The 17077-nt window shown below is 39.7% G+C and overlaps 2 protein-coding genes across 7 annotated transcripts; both read left to right on the top strand.

The window, feature by feature from the left end:
• Positions 1 to 3: 3 nt before the first annotated feature.
• Positions 4 to 5951, top strand: izumo1 (izumo sperm-oocyte fusion 1). 6 transcript variants are annotated; one of them, XM_079364578.1, is made up of 10 exons: positions 4 to 220; positions 857 to 1081; positions 1810 to 1884; positions 2041 to 2124; positions 2244 to 2264; positions 2389 to 2478; positions 2747 to 2874; positions 3067 to 3217; positions 4341 to 4509; positions 4887 to 5951. In XM_079364578.1, the coding sequence occupies exons 2-10, from the start codon at positions 880 to 882 to the stop codon at positions 4942 to 4944; spliced, it is 978 nt and encodes a 325-aa protein (XP_079220704.1). In that variant the 5' UTR covers positions 4 to 220; positions 857 to 879; the 3' UTR covers positions 4945 to 5951. The 6 variants fall into 6 exon arrangements, with proteins under 6 accessions (XP_079220704.1, XP_079220706.1, XP_079220703.1 ...); XM_079364580.1 differs by having other exon boundaries at positions 801 to 1081; XM_079364577.1 differs by having other exon boundaries at positions 4 to 336.
• A 2671-nt stretch (positions 5952 to 8622) lies between these two features.
• Positions 8623 to 12031, top strand: dusp2 (dual specificity phosphatase 2). The gene is made up of 4 exons (XM_079364702.1): positions 8623 to 9655; positions 10080 to 10195; positions 10323 to 10542; positions 11060 to 12031. Exons 1-4 carry the CDS (start codon positions 9268 to 9270, stop codon positions 11275 to 11277), a joined length of 942 nt encoding a protein of 313 aa, XP_079220828.1. The 5' UTR covers positions 8623 to 9267; the 3' UTR covers positions 11278 to 12031.
• Positions 12032 to 17077: the final 5046 nt, after the last annotated feature.

Raw genomic sequence — 17077 nt, 5'->3', positions numbered from 1 at the left:
GTTGACTGTTGCCCATGGAAACAAAACAGAAGACTACAGTTAGTTAACTGGCTTTTTTCGGTATATCAGCTTGTAAAAAATATTTAAATTGATCAAATATAGACGCTCTTAATTAATTTGCTATCGGGATTTAAAAACAAGTTTAGTTGCAGTTCTAATTCAAAAGTTTCTGACCAGCCTGGATTGTCTGCAACGCAGCATTGCCCAACAACGCAAAGGGGTGAGATTAACCAGAACTAGATAATATGACTTTGGCACTGTGACATACAATTTACCACTGGGTGGCAGCAACGAGCTATCAACAGTGAGCTGGAAGACTACATCAATACAGTGAGGGTCTTTTTTACTTGTATTTTGTTAAAATAGAATTTCAATTTGCTGATGTTAGCCACATTAATTTATAGTCATCAATGCCAGAAGTGCTATCAACAGTTTAATAACAAGTTATACATCTCAAAGTTAGCTGTGTATGTGTTTATCTGCAGAGAGAGGTTGTTGTCTAACTTGCCAATTGCAATTATAGCAAGTAGGCTGGTCTATGATGTGACAGAATGCTTATTAGAGCTGTTGACTAAAAAGAGGCAACAGTAGGCTGAGACTTCATTGTAAAAACAAACACAAACTTGAAACATACACGTAAAATTAAGAGATGTAACAAATATTTTAAAAAAAAAGTTAAAGTATGTAGATATTACAGTAAATGTCCCAAATGATAAAAGATCAGGTGTAGGAGTAGTAGCCGTTTTTGCAGTTCCAGTAATGATGGTCTCACTAATGTTTTGCAACTGTGTTTCAGAAAGACACTGACTGAAAAATCACAGGACCTACAGTGACGCAGCTTTGTGTTACTCCTCAGAAAGGTCAGGGAGCAGAGAAGAGATGCTGCTCATGTTGGTGACCCTGCTCTGCAGTGTCTCAACAGCCAAGGCTTGTCTGCAGTGTGACCGCAAGATCAGGCTTCTCCATGAGGACTTTGCCCTGTCTGCTCCCTCTGTGAACGACCAGATAGAACTGAACAAGATTTATGCCCATGCCTATCAGACCTACAGAGAGACCAGCCAGAAAAGAAAGGGAGTCATTGGTGAGATCAAGGCCGGTTTCAGCCAAATTTGGCTTGGCATCACTGTGTGGAGTGATTTAACAATGCAAACTTATATGTCACATCTAGTTACATTACAACAATGGGTAGTGAGATGTTTTTGGTACTTAAGTATTATCTATATAATATACATTTAAAATGCAGAAAATTACCTCTGAAGTATAAATGTTAATGGAGCACCTTTCACACACACACACACACACACACACACACACACACACACACACACACACACACATGCAGACTAACATGCTTCATTTAAGCCCTCTGTAAACTTTTTTAAAAATCAGTTAAAATTGAAATAGGATCAAATTAATTCATGGAAAACACAAGGAGAAGGGTTATTTATGATCTGGCAAATGAGGCTTTCACCCCATGGCAATTATTGTTTTTCTTTATCATTCATCATTCTTTTTTGTGTGAGATGTGTAAAACTATAATCAGTTTAAAAATATTGTCTGTTTGCCATTTATGGGGCGGCTTTGGCTCAGTTGGTAGAGTTGGTTGTCTCTCTACTGGATGGTTCGGGGTGCCATCCACAGCTTCTTCAACCACATGTCCGATGTGTCCTTGGGCAAGACACTTGCTTGTTGCTCCCGCTGCACGTGTATGAATGGATTAATTACTTGTGATGGTCACTTTACATAGTAACCACTGCCGTCAGTGTGTGATTGTGTGTTAATGAGTGACATCCATTTACTGTTCTTCAGATCCCACCACGCTCTACAGAGCTAAAACTGAATACCAAAGTGAATTCAACATCTTCTTGAAGACCAAGCACACAGGTGAGAAACAAAAACAAAAAAGCAGAGTTGGAAAAATAAAATGAGACTAGGAATAAGGTGGTCACATTTGTTTCCTTATATTTTCAGTGAATGCGTTGATATGATCAAACTTGATATGCAGCAGACTCTAAGACTAAGTTGTTGTTTTTTTTAAAGGGTCTGTGACGTTTGAAGCCATTATGATCTTGGAAAAGGGCAGGAAGATCTTAGAGAAACACTTGGACACATTTATTCAGGATGGTAATAGACATAAGTAACAGCGAGTGTTCTGCACAGTATATGAGGCAGAGCACTCAGTGTAAGTCATGGCTTTGTACAAGATCCATTACTTTCACATCATTTGTTCCTCTCTCCCTCAGGATTGTGCCCTAACAAGTGTGGTATGTCTTTTCTCTCTGACCCTTCCCTTTGTATTAAATCCTTGTAGATGCATAAAATGTGTTTATTAAGTACATGTTAAGAGAGCACATGTATGTACATGTGAGTGTGGGATGTGCTTTTCAGGGCTTTTGAGACGAAGAATAATGGACTGCTTCACTTGCCGCTACAAGATATACATCTGCCCCTCACCCTCTGGAGAGCAGGATTGCGGCGGTATATTTCTATTTGCTTGTTTGTGTGTGACCTGTTGCTGCCAAGTGGGTGTATAAGGGCTGGCTGTACCTACTCATTTTTGATGGGGGGTGCTTTACTGCATGGGCAGCACATGCTGTACATAGACACATGCTGTCACGAGTGTGCAAATGTGTTCCTAAGCGATGCTGTGCTGCTGGCCGTCCATGTGCAAGGCTAATGAAAAAGATTATTCTTGTAATCCTCCTGTGAATGAATGAAGCATGTCTGTTTTTTTCTCTTCCCCCAGAGTACCCGGTGCAGGCTGAGGAAGGAGGCCAGGCCGTGTTGAATTGTTTCCATCCATGGCATCGTCTTCTGCTGGGTAGACCAGAGTACCATTACTCATGGGCCCCTGGTGTGCCAGGGACTCAAAAGGTCTCTCTGACATTATAGGTTGAAAATTAGGAACAGAAGCTATAATAGTACGTCAGACCTACAATAGATACTTTCCACTTCCTGATTCCTTTGTTTGTGTCTCTTTTTAGCTTTTTACTGTTATCATGTTTACTCAAGTTGAATAACTGAAAGACTTCGTGACAACTTTCTCTGCCTGATCTGTGTATTCAGCTGGGTGAGAGTGACTTCAGCACCTTGATAGTCACAGAAGACTCAAATGTGGTCTTAAATCAGCTGCATGTGAATGAACAAGGAACATACCGCTGCTCCCTGCAAAGCCGAAATGGAACCATATTTTACAAAGTCACTTTCCTGCTCACAGGTAGAGTACAGCCTTTCAAGCATGTCATCACAGAAAACATCATATTCTCGTTAATTTAGGACCTTTCAATAGCTGCCACATTTGAGAACAAACGCTCCAATCAACATTAGCCAACTCCATATAAATGGCAATGAATAAATCAACAGCTATCTGCTGTTCAGCAGTACAATGATAAAAATTGTCCCAGTTAATAGAATACAAACCTAGATACAGTTCTTATAGTAATATATCTACCCTCATGTTAAAAAAAATGGACTGAATTTGAAACATTTCAGATGTGTGTTGGGCCTTTAATAATCCACTGTTTAGATACTGATGTCTTGTGTTTTGAGACTGTCTGGAGTAATAAGAGGGCATGATTTTACATCTACAGATAACGCACTTTCAAAGAGTCCAGCTCATAAAGCTTTCAACATGAAGAATATTTGTGTCAAGCCTTTTACTACTGTGACAAGCGCAAATGCTCCCGTCGTCATCGCTCTTAGTGGAACAGTTAACAGGAGAGAGTAAGGGAGACAAGAAAGTACATTTATTGTTTATTGCGCCCCACTTTCCTTCTTATTTTTTGCACCAGCTTATCCCCTCATGGACTCTGGCACTCGCACACTAGAGGCCTGACATCAGTAAACTGTGTGAGTGCTCTGGCTTTAAGGTTAATATTGAGATTTTGGCCAGACTGAAAATTCTGGTAAATGCAGCGCAACAAACATGAAGGGCAGCGTAAGTCACAAGTGGATTTGTTTTTGAGTTCCACACGGATGTGGAAACAGCAGGGTGTCTGTTTGTTTTAGGGGTTGGCGTCTTCTCTCATCTTTTGTTGCTTTGTTGGCTTTCTCGTGTTTAGCTTGGTGTATTTGTGTGTTTGCCAATTTTTCAAAAAAAGTTGTGGTCCGATAAAAATCATATTGCGTTCAAATATATTAAAATGTTCTCTTGTCAGTGGTCTGTGGTATGATATCTTGTCCCTTTGTAAAGAGGTGCGAGACAAGAATGTTTAAACCTCCTTTTTATAGTCCATGTAGATTACCCTCAAAGGTGTAAATACCTGTCTTTATATGTCTCATTTCATTCACGTTACTCTTCTAAATGTTGCTCTGTTTACTCACCTGTCTGACGTTTTCAGTTGCCCCCTTGCCTGAGCAGGATGAGCGACCTGTCGTCACTCTGCCTCCCCCACCGAACAGAGACACCTACTCACCTTTTCATTCTACCATGGGCCTGCTGGTGCCAGTCATCGCCGTGGTTACTGCCCTGAGTCTGGCAGCAAGTGTGGGCCTCACAGTAGTTCTGGGGTGAGTGACAGTATGTAGGTGGAAAACTGGAAGGGGGGTAGGGAAGGTGGAGGAGTAAGAGATGGCACAGAAGAGTCAGAGAGCATGACACACTAAATGAGGCAAGATGGAGGAAGTGGCTGTGTAGTCATAGTTTGAGGATTGACTCATTATTTTTGAAGCTTTAGCGTATGTCACATGGAGGTACAATAGGTTTAGTAGACTCAGTGTTTACAATTGAATCGATTGAATCGATACTCTGAACATGTTGTCACTTATTACAAACAGTTGTTGCTGCAATTGTTAAAGGTCAAACAATAGGCAGGTTGTGTGTTACTGTTTGTTTTGAATTGTGACTTAAATATAGGATTAATATGGGGTTTTTTTGCTCTCCATAGGCTGCTGATAAAACGGAGAAAAGCCACAGCCAAGACAAGAAGAGATAGGAGGAAGTAAAAAAATAATAAAAAACAGTGTGGAGATCCAATAGTGTACAGTACAAACAGACAAGAATGACAGGGAGTTTTTCTCTCACTTGAGGTTGAAACATTGCTTTCAGTTGCTAAATAAATTTCCCAGAACAAAGTGGGAAGTGATGTCCAAAAATTACATGAAAGTGGGAAGACTTGTAGGTGGCTAAATGAAGCTGATACAGTTTCTATTGTGTCTATTATCTTTAATACTGGAAAAAAAAAACACAGAAACAGGGTTTTTAGAGTGAACACTGACATCCCACTCACAAAACAGAAAGTTTGTGGTGTAGTAAAACCAGAGCAAACAGCGCGCACACACTGAAACACACATACTAAAACTCCCCCAGAAACCACGCAGTTTTCCGTAACGTTAAGCAACAGCTCGCCTGAACACATCAGTGATCTGACCTCAGCAGGCACACGTTCCCCCTCAATGGAGCTGTGGCACTGTCACATGGGTGTTTGTTAGAGGAGTCAGGGATGAGTGAAATCCCGGATTACAGTGTTTTGTAGAGATTAATAGTTCCCAACCATCCAATTAATCTGTGATAATCCCCTCTGGGAGAACATGGGGGTGGAGGGGGCAGATGTTTTAATCTGGGTTTCTTCAAATGTTTATTTACTTCTATATCTATTTAGAGAGATGACTAACTTTTACATGACTGGCACTGTTTATTCTAATGTGCTTTTGCTGCACCATCAGCAGAGTTTAAATTCTGCTCTTTCATCTGGCGACAGGATACCGTCGGTACATTTTGATGACTTGAGATGCTTCTCATTCAGAAATAGTCAGGCCTGTAAACAACCTCCACCACATCCTTGTCATCATCACTTCGAGTTGGTCAGGTCTTATATAGTTGCTTCTGACATTTATCATCTCTCGTGCCTTTTCCTGTTGACTGTTGCTTGAAAAAGGAAACTCTCCTGTGTGAACACGGTGTTAAATCAACATCATCAACCACAGCAACAATAAACTCACAGCCATCTCTCTGTGATGTGTAAAGAGTTATTCTTGGTGGCTGTTTGTCAAATAATGACACTTTAATGTTCCAGGGGCCGGATCACAAAACCTTCTTAAGAAAAAAAAAAAACTTCTTAAGTGTCAGTTTCTCTTTAACTTCAGTCTTAAGACAAAAGTTAAGAAGATTTGAAATTCACAAGAAAAGTGCTCATTTATTTCCTTAACTTTATTCTTTTCTTTTTTTTTTGAAAAAACAGTTAAGAAGAAATGAGATTCTTGAGAGCAAAGTTTTTATATTTTTCTTCTCAACTTTAAGATCACAATACATTTATCCTAAGATTGTTAGAGTGAAAAGGAAAGCCTCTAAATTCATTAATTTAAACATATTTGAGACAATCCATTTGGATTTTCAGTTTTACTAAACTTGTCTTAACTTTTATTTTTAATTGTAGCCACTCTTGTTTCGGGTGAAAGTCTCATGTCTCTGGTACTCCTGAAAATAAGCCATGCAGCGCAAGCAGTAATGTTGACAAACACGGCCATTATAATATATTGAAATAACGTTTCAGTCCTTTAGTCATTTATTTCACAACAATATATAAAGGCATATACATAGGTCTATTGGGATATAATCAGGAAATACACTGAAGACATTCTTAAGAACTTCCTCACTTTTTTCTAAGGAATCATCATAGTCTTATCTTAAGTAAATGTTTGTGATATTATGAAACATTTGAACTAAATGAAAATGAAAGCAAAGATTGTGTATGAGACACCACATTAAGGAAGTCAAACTCTCCTCTGAAATCATTTATCGTTGCTCAGATTTTTCTGGGTAATTCCTAAGAAACATTGTAAATCAGGCGGTGTCATTTTGGGTTATGAACTATTACAAATGTAAGAAGAGGCGTAATGATACAGTATGAGGGTGTGTGTGTTTGTGTGTGTGGCTATGTAGGCCTGCATATAGTGACAGGATGTATGTGCAATGTTGGTTCCTGTCTGGTTGCTGAAATGGGGGCGAATATTGAACAAAAAATCTTCTTTGAAGACACCCTAACAGAGACACACACATCACGTCATCAGTTCACTGTGGGTTTATACAGTGTGTGTGTGTGTGTGTGTGTGTGTATGTGTGTGTGTGTGTGTGTGTGTGTGTGTTCAGGCTTAAAATGCAGGCTGGGGCTACAGTAAATGCATTCCCAGCCACTCCACTGACAGCCATGATTAACTGTGGACTGTAGTGTGTGTGTGGATTGAAATTGCAGGCTCAACAGGGAGAGACACGACAGAGTGGGAGAGCACTGGTGGGGCCAGCAGGCAGTGGTGAGGGAAGTGGGAGAAGGGAAGTGGGAACAAGAAGAAAGTGGAGTCAGAGGATGAGTGGGAGACGTTTGTGGGCAGGCCTAATGATATGAATGTGGGTTAAGAGGATATGAAGAGAAACAAAGTCAGATTACACCTTGTGATTTCAAACTCTCCCACTCACTGCACATGAAATATGTTTTCCTGTGTGGAATAAGGAAATGAGAAGATCCAGGGGTAAAACACATCCAAAATATCGCATTTAAATACAATGATTGTGGTTTGACCTAAATATGACTAACAAATATAACTACTCGTTACAAAAAATCTAATAAAAACACGTAAAACTGCTCTTGTGATACAGAAAACTATGGAACTCCTGAAGTACCAAAAAGTGAAAATAAATATCTTCCCAAAAGATGAACACAAAATCTTTATATTTTGCACACAATATCCTGTGCGCACAAGATAATTTAGTGTAGCCATCTGGATCCCACAAGTTATTATGTTGGGCACACAAGTTTTTAAAAAAAAAGTGTTTGCACAACATATCAAATTTGTGGTAATATCATGTGCGCACATCTTTTTTCACTTTTAACTTCTTCAGGGACGAAGAGACTTCAGGGGCTTTGTAGAAATCCCATAAAACATGTTTCATGTCAATATCTCTTTTAAACAAAGTATTGACAACTTTATTTTCATGTTCAGCAATGCAGACTTAATTATTACAACTAACAATTACTGTTTGTGGAGCCAAATGTTGCTGTTCCACTATGCTAGGGACCGCAACACCTGCATGTCTCTTTTAGCGTGTCTTTTATGATCGTTAATGTCTTAAATTGTTTGTTTAGATGGTGTGTGTCTTAGCTTATATTGTTTACTTTCATAGCAGAGTCGTCCTAAATAGCCTAATGCAATTTTGTTCCACTGTATGTTACACTGAATTAATGACAATAAATGAACTTGAACATTATACTCTGATGAAGAAGAGTAGGTCTGTGAGTCTGGCCGACATATTGTAGCGGAAAGGAAACAGGTGTACAACATACTCCTGTAAATGGAACACACTTGAAAGTACAGTACTACTCAGCTGTTTGAGGTTATCTTGAAATTTATGTGTGACCTATTTGTTTTATTTCCTTTTTCTTGTTAACAACATTTGAGATTATCTTCAATTGCACTCTCCCTTGACTAGGCCTGGAAGTAAATTGTTAGGCGTTCAAAGTGTGTGAAAAAGTAAAAATGCATTAGCTAGTGTACGTGCGTAATGCTTTGCAGAATAATTTGCAATATCCATACCTTTGCATCTGATACGAGAAATTTGATTGTTCAATTTAAGATTTTTATTTCTGGGTTTTGCAGCTCTAGAATTTCCAGTAAAGCAGAAACAAATCAATTCAAGTCTGTTTTGAAGTTTCATTATCACAACATTTTACTTTCTCTCAAGGTCATGGAAAGAAGGCACAGGGATGACAAAATACCTTAATCTGAGAGCAGCATGGGGACCAAAGAAGAGAAGCAGTAATGCAGTCAATTATGGGTGTAATCTAACCCACATACCAAAACTAAGCCTTCATCCTCATTTCTGGAGGCTGCTGGGTAGAGAGTTTGGTTTTAACTTTAAGCATAACGTCATTCAACACAAAAACACGGGATAACCCCGAACAACCACGTGCGCGTTAGGAAAATCAGGTTTGACGTCAGTGACCATATGAGGAGCCCCGGCAAAGCCATATATGGACGTTCCGCTTCTTACGCTGATCCTTCTGTGGAAAACAAGGCGGGGCTGCGCTGACCCCGCCCCTCGCACGGCTGTTATCAATGAACAACAGAAACTCTAAATCAAAAGCTGATTTTAACAGTCCAAAGGCAGAGTACGCTCTACCCATATTTATTTTCACTTAGGCCACTTTCCAGATGTACATTATCAACTACTGCGCTTAAAGCCTTTACATAAACAGGCCTACACAAAAACTTTTTATTCTTTTTAAGGAAAAGTTAGGTGGTTTATCTTTAAAATTATTTAAAATCTCTTCAGCCATGTCTTTACGTAGTGAACCTTTGGAGATAACTGGCGGTGAGCTGGTCCACATTCTCAGGACCCCCCGGGACCAGTACACCTCTGCCGGTTGTGTGGTGCTGGACTGCAGACCTTTCCTCGATTTTACTATGGCGCATATTTGTGAGTCCCGAAATGTCAACTGGAACTCGATGCTGCGCCGGAGATCCAAGAGCTCGGTGGTTGCTCTTGAGTGGCTTATTCCGGACAAGACGCTCGTGGGCCGGCTGCAGAGAGGAGAGTTTTCCCCTGTGGTGATGGTGGATGAGAGCAGCCGCTCAGTGTCCGAGCTGAAGGCAGAGAGCGTGGCCCAGATGTTACTCACAGCCCTGCAAAATGAAGTGCACACGCAGATCTGCTTCCTACAAGGTAATGTTGGCTGTTTCTTTCAGTATAATATTACGATGCACAGCAAACTATCATTGATTTAGTTATGTTTCTGAAGGTGTTTGACTTTGTACAAAAACTTATAGCAACAGAATTATTTAAATGCATGCACATGAAGAAAAATACACTGCTAATGACCCAAACTAAATAGACTGGGAGTGAAATAAATATGATCCTTATTTTTTATTTGGACTGAGAATGATCATGACAATAATATTCATTACAAGAGTGTAATTAGATTTTTAGTGTGATCATCTTCTTAATCCAACCTAAAATAAAAACACACTGATGCACCTTTAGGCGTAACCTTTAGGTTTTCCACACTATTATCATATTCGCCTACACACAGCTTGAATAGCTTCTGTAAAATACTTGGATTGAGCTAATACTGTTGACCTCCATTTAGGTGGATTTGAGGGATTTTCAGAGGCCTATCCAGATCTCTGTTACAGCTCTGCCAGCCTCTCTCAAGTGGAACCAGAGCCAATAGTGACAGGACGGAGGACACCAGCATATGATCAGGTAATACAAGACATGATAATATTAAGACAAAGTGTTTGATGTATATTAATTGCAGTAAGAAAGACTAAAAAAACTACCTGATCCGTCTTTAACTTTGGTACTGTTTTCTTGATTGGATCTATGATAGGATGGTCCAGTGGAGCTGCTGCCGTTCCTGTTTCTGGGCAGTGCCATCCACGCATCCCGCAGAGAGACCCTGAATGCAGCAGGGATCACAGCTGTGCTCAACGTTTCCTCCACATGCCTAAACTTCTACGAGGGGGAGTTTGAGTATCTGCGGATCACTGTGGAGGACAGCCTGGCTGCTGACATCAGGGCCTGCTTCTCCACAGCTATTGCCTTCATCGGTGAGTGTCTTTGTGCTTTTGTTTTTTTTTTAGTTCTCCACATGTGTACTGTATCCTCTAAAGTTGATTAGCAACACAGTGAATTGCAGTCTTGATTAAGCAAGCCTTATTTACATTCCTGTTGAAACTAAATATCCAAAAAATGTCTGTAAGCAGCTTTCATACCATTATCCTTTTTGTAGGCTAGACTAAAGGACCAAAAGTTCAATTGCCCGATTACGCAACAATCTGATTATGCTGCAAAAGAAAATGGAAATGTTTTTACCATGTATGTTTTGGTTTTTTTTAAACTTGTTTTGACCCCTTTAATTGCAAAGTAAAGGCTATGCTAAGACAGAATTAGACAAGTGACATCCCATTTTGTTAAATAGGAACTGAATTGCAATTTCTGGGTATAGATAACTCGACTTTACAGGTCTATATTCACTTCTACTTGTAACTCAATTGGAGTCATTTCAAAGTTATTGATGTGAAATGAAGCACAATAACACAGTTCTCTGTTCCTTTCCGCCTACAGACTCGGTGAAGCAGAGTGGAGGTCGGGTGCTAGTGCACTGCCAGGCAGGTATCTCCCGCTCTGCCACCATCTGTCTGGCCTACCTCATGCACACGCAGCGTGTCAGGCTCGACGAGGCCTTCGACTTCGTGAAGCAGCGGCGTCAGGTTATCTCCCCAAACCTGGCATTCATGGGACAGCTACTGCAGTTTGAGACTGACGTCCTCTGCCAAGGATGAAGACTAGGAGATGCATTAAGAGGAAGGAAGCAAACATAACTAATCTTTTTTCGTTCATTGTGCCGGACTCCGAGTGTTAAAAGACTTGTGTACAAATTTGTACTTTTTGAAAGTGTTTCCTCAGGAAGTTCAGAGAAAAGCTACTTGTGCTGCTGGCATCACATGACTGGTTGATCTGAAGTGACAAATGGAAACTTCTTACAACAAACAGATGTTGGCATTATAAGCTCCACTATTAGAACCACAATATGAACATTTATGAACCCGAGCCAGCAAGGTGGAGCAGCTATGACATAATTTCCCTGGCGTTCTATCCTTGCACGGTATTGTGCCTGCTTGTCTGGTTTTGTATGCATGTTTTTTTTTTTGTGACGTATGTGCCTGATCTTAAACAAGGGCTGTCTCCTTTTCGACTCAAAGCCATTCCTTCACAGATGGCAACCCTGTGACATGTCATGTCTTGTTTCAAAACAACACTGTGATAACTTCTTAAGAGATACTGGATAGATGTAAAGTTTTATTTTATCATTTGTAATTATGCACTAATTAGTTATTCTCATCATTCTGTAACGTGAGAGAGAATAAGAATACGTGAGATTTTTATAATGCAAATAGTTTTATTTTTGTATTTATTACTTCAGCATTTCTCATGACAGTTTTGACATTATTGCTGTCTGTTACTGCACTTTATACCTTCTGGGTTTGGTTGATTCCTGCTGTGTTTTTCCCACTGAAATAAAACAAGCTGAAGGAACGCACAAGTCTTTTTACTCTGTATAATGTCTTAACTTTGTACCCACTGGCATACACTTAACCGAAGGAAAATTCAGTGTTTAGCCCTTCACCAGCTTTCTAGACATGGTAATCTCACAACAGTGTGTTCCAGTTTTACTGCTAAAAAAAAAGCTGAAATTAGTCATTTTAAATGCAGACCTTGCTGCACTAGTTTTACTCTTAATCAGAGCGTCTTAAAACTGCATTGCTCTATGATTTGCAGGATTATCCACAGGGAATGGGGTTTTACAGTATGAAGTACTTTTTGACCTTAACAACCACTGACATAAATTCCACTTCCACTTGCTCAAGTTGGGGGAGCAATGTTGGACTTTATCAAGAAAAGAACACAGATTAAGATGGAAAGCCTAACCCTTTGAGAAGTCCACCAACCTGAATTGTGTTTGTGAACTATAATTATGAGCAACTTCGAGCAAACATGTATATTCTCATTAGCTACCCAATAACCCATGTTATGACCTTTTGCATAATTCTGCATATTGTATCCACATACAATAGTTCTACATTCAAGTAAGTCAACTTGTGTTTGACAGATATATATCAAAGGTCTAGAGAATATCAGACACAGTTCATGTAACTTATTTCCTCATTTTTAAAGGTTCCAGTTCAGTGAATTTCCACCAAATCAACAGCATGTAACCGATCGTTAAAAATATCATCCATTGCTTGTCTGCTGGACAGTATTAACAAAAACATTTGTTCAATTACATAAAAAAAAACTCTTTTAATAGTGCAATAAATGCCAGCTACTCAAACTACCTCATCCCCCGATGTAAATTATTCCACCCATACTTCTGTCAGTCATAGTTAAAATAATCCACTTCCTCTCATTTACATGTTCCCATAGCCCAACAGAGCAAGGGTGACTGCACCCTCTCTCTCTCCCTCTGCAGTAGTGTTTCCAAACAGGGGGCAGAGAAACCCACCTCACAGATTTTCCAGCTTTAATTTAAACTCAAAGTTCAATTCAAGTGAAACCCAGTACAAGAACATTAGTTCTGGTTTGTGTTTATTAAGACATTCAACGTCACTTTCAGTTCACATCATTTAAAGTCTTATATTTGAAATCTAACCATTTGTATGGATTTTTTTCCCATCAAGCTCAGCCTTTCAGCTGGAAGTTGTATCTTTCTGTCCATGAAGGTCATCGTTTATTGTGTTATGTGAGTATGTTTGTGTGCATGTGTGTGTCTATACGTACAAAATGTACATACAGCATACCTTTTTTAATCGTGCCAAATTCTTCTACTTATTGGTGTACAATGTCACACAATGAGTGGCTATAAAACCTTTTTATGCTAAAAAGTATGTTTTTTGCACTTTATGGACATAATCATTATATTTTTAAAGAGAGACTTTAATTTATAAAGGCTTTTCTATATTGTTTTACGATAGGCCCATAATTACTAAAGGATATAAGTATTTCTTCCACTATTTTTGGTTCAAAAGTCAAATCAAGTGTTCAAAATCCATTTGTCTTTATCTTTCCAGTAAGACAGTGCCCTCTGGTGACAACTTTGGGAATGACCATGACATCAAGATGATTTAAACATGTCCAGCAGATGGAGCCAGCAGACTGTTTACTGTGGCAGCCTCTTCGTCCTAAAATAACAAAGAACACACGTTTCTATTGTCCATTAACACCTTTAAATGACTTTGGGTGTCATTTCACTTGGTCATTTATTTATCTCTAGAAGCAGACTGTTCCACCTCTCTCATCTGAATTGTTATATTCATTTCCTTCTCAGTCGTCAGGCTACTAATGAAAACAGACTCACCGTTACTCACACTCCGCAGCCAGATTAAACTAGTGTCAGGATCAATCATATTACATTTGGCTGAGGAATCACATCGAAAAGTGTGTGTGTGTGTGTGTGTGGGGGGGGGGGGGGGGGGGGGGGGGGGGGGGGGTGTTGCATGCCTGTGCTGCAGGTGTGAAAAACATAGATTTTAACAGTGATCACACTTCCTGTATAGACGTAGATATTTAAAGTGTTTGTCTTCACACATGAAGACGGTGTCACTCAAAGAAGAAATCCAACAAGCACAAACACGAAATGCAGCTGTCAGCATTACCGATACAGTCAGGGGAATGAATGTATGACCAGCGGGGAGAGCTCCCTGTAATTGTTTGCAACACACAATACACACTCAGACACACACTCTCACACAATCTTTCTATGTTCTATACTTCTTCTTGGACGCTCTACTCGTTTGTATTGTGAAACACCTTAAGGCTTTAAACATACCGAAAGGATCAACCTGAGGAATTAAAATGTTGGTTTGGTTAGCCCTCGAGCATCTCTCATCCAAATGCAACTTTTGTTACATTTCTTACATTCGAAGACTCTGGAATGTAAGAGTCTTCGAATGTCTACCTTTTTGAGGACTATATATAGTTTCGACAGAGTGAGCACATAAAGTTTACAAACCAAGCCAAAAAAAAAGTTCTGATTAAAGCATTACCCAAACTTAGCATAAACCTGACTCCAATTTTTCACTTGAAAATCAGAACTGGGCCTTTGCATGCCAAATTATCTTCACTTTCTGTGCTCACTCTGTCGAAACTATATATAGTCCTCAAAAAGGTAGACGCACAAGAAAACCCCCCAAACTTAGAAAAGACGTGGCAGGCTCAAGTCAATAACTCCAGAAAAAGTTTAAATTGAAGGCACCCAAAAAGAAGGTATTTACTTGATTTGGACATGACCCATATTGTGCAGACTCCCACCATAACACTGCAGTATGCTGACCTTCACTAATCCACAGATAATTTAAGACTATTCATCTCTACTTTTTTTAGTCATTCAACACCAAGAGACTTTTTTTTTCTCTACTAAATTAAGTAAGTGAATTTTCAGAGACGCTTTCACCACATTTTATAACACAACAAGCACTTCAGCAGTGATGTACTGTGCACTGAATGCAGTTTGTGTCTCAATCTCTGTAACCTTGACATTAGTGACACACCCCTCTCCCCCAGAATGCATTTCTAGCATGTAACTAAGCACAGTTCACCCATGGAAACAGAGACTCTTGATTGGAGTGCTCTCTCTCACACTAAAAGCTTATTCGCATTGCCTTTATATTTAGAACGTGTAGCGTGGAGTGAAAAATGTACAACCATTATTGGCTGAGGCTGCAGGTCACACATTCACAGAGAATTGTAATTCCATGGGTGGCTTGCTGGGTCTCTCTCATTAAAGCAGTGTGGGGGGGTTGCACACAAAAAAAAGAAAAAACAAGTAAATAGACCCACCTACCCACACACATCATTCATAAGAATGTGTGTTGGCATGTGTGGGCTGCAGAATGTGTGTTGTTTGTTTCACAGAGGCCACCTACAAACACATACATCTGCTTAATTCATAGCTCATTAAAAACAATGGGCCTAACGTTGGTTTTTCCTCCATAATTTAACAAGCAGGTACTTGATCTTAGGTATGTTCGGGATGCTCTGGACAGTCTGTGCTTCCGGGGAGTGGGGGGTGGGTGAACATATTGGGGAGAGAATTAAAGTGAAGTCAGATTATGATTTAAATGCATGAGCACTGAAAGCAAGTTCCTTAAAGCCCTGCACCTTGCACACGGAGTAGAAGTGGAAGGCAACATGGTACAGGCAGCTCAAAGCATGAAGAGATGGTTTGCAATTATCAGTTTCAGTGCAGAGTAAGGTTTTATATGCAAAATCTTTTGCCTAAAATTATGCCTTCTACTGTATGATGTTAATTTGGAGGGCACTTGTATTGCTAATTTAACACTGTGAAAGGGAAGATTTCTGTAAATGAGGCTTTTAATTAGCTGAAATACCCCAAATTGTGGAGTTTCTGTGCATTAAAAAAGATTGAACATGTGGTATGGTTAAAAAATGTTTTTCCATTATAAGTAATACCAAACTTCTTATCATACAAAGTAAACACAGTAAAACGAAGTAACAATTTACTATCGAAACAGAGAGAGAATTAAACAATCTATAAACCATAAAAACACATGTGCACATTAGAACACAAAGACTAATGTACAGAACAGTGAAAAAAAATATATTGAAAGGACCTTTGAATCGTATATTTACCCTTTGACTGCTGTGTCTCAGGCTGAAGAAATAAAAAATGTTCAGTATGATAAACCCAGAGGACAGGCTTTTGATTGGGTGCTATAGTTATGTTAAAGAGAGGTGTGAGCATACATGAGTGATTTAATTCAGGGGAAATCTTGAGTGATGCTTGCAATTGTTTCAGCTTCATGGAATCTGATTAGATGATCAAGTTGGCTTTTAAACAGAAAAAATATTTCCTTGACTGTCACATTTCGTAGGGATGATGGTGATTATTATGCACACTTCATACAAACATAAAGTCAATCTGCTCCACAGTGAGACCCATTATTGCTCCACCAGTGAGGGAGTAAACTAACTTTATTTATAATAACTTTTTCTTAGCAGAAAACCTGATCAGGACCAGTCTAATTGGTTAACAGCCATCTGCCTGGATTAGATGGGCAGCAAGAAATTCAGATATAGGATGATGCAGAAAGAGAGAAAGATGATGATGACAATAATGTTGAATAGGTCCCTGGAATAACAACAGCAAAATGGCTTTAGATGTGTCCCCTCAGCTGGACACCCCTGCAGAACCACCCATCAAGCCTTTTCTGAACTGCTTGCTGATCAGCTTGAGTACATCTATAAAGTGAGAGGGAGGGGAACAGAGAGGAAGGATTATATGGATAGAGAAAGTAAGCATCCCATGATGCCTGCAGCCCCACAATGACATCAGCGGGTCTAAAATGAAGCAAGGAGAGAGGTGGGAGGCACCCCGACTTTATTAGATTTGGTGCTGAGGTCCTGCTCACCAGTGAGGATGCTGCTGCGCCTCAGTGAGGACGCTTGAGATGTGCGCCAGCGGAGCGGCTGGATCAGAGTATCCCGGTGAACTTTTCTTCAGACAGAGGTGCAGAAAGGACCGAGAAACGAGTTCACAGACAAAAAGACTGAAGCAGCTTTGCA

This window comes from Symphodus melops, assembly GCF_947650265.1.
Source record: "Symphodus melops genome assembly, chromosome: 1".
In the NCBI taxonomy this organism is placed as follows: Eukaryota; Metazoa; Chordata; class Actinopteri; order Labriformes; family Labridae; genus Symphodus; species Symphodus melops.
This window is presented reverse-complemented; position numbering and strand designations above follow the sequence as displayed.

Excerpts from the sequence above, each read along its gene's own strand:
- izumo1 (XM_079364578.1), top strand. The coding sequence starts at position 880 with ATGCTGCTCATGTTGGTGACCCTGCTCTGCAGTGTCTCAACAGCCAAG. Across the intron at positions 1,082-1,809 it reads GAAAAGAAAGGGAGTCATTG|ATCCCACCACGCTCTACAGA; the intron begins GTGAGATCAAGG and ends ACTGTTCTTCAG. Across the intron at positions 1,885-2,040 it reads CTTGAAGACCAAGCACACAG|GGTCTGTGACGTTTGAAGCC; the intron begins GTGAGAAACAAA and ends TTTTTTTTAAAG.
- dusp2 (XM_079364702.1), top strand. The coding sequence starts at position 9,268 with ATGTCTTTACGTAGTGAACCTTTGGAGATAACTGGCGGTGAGCTGGTC. Across the intron at positions 10,196-10,322 it reads GGACACCAGCATATGATCAG|GATGGTCCAGTGGAGCTGCT; the intron begins GTAATACAAGAC and ends GATCTATGATAG. Across the intron at positions 10,543-11,059 it reads CACAGCTATTGCCTTCATCG|ACTCGGTGAAGCAGAGTGGA; the intron begins GTGAGTGTCTTT and ends TTCCGCCTACAG.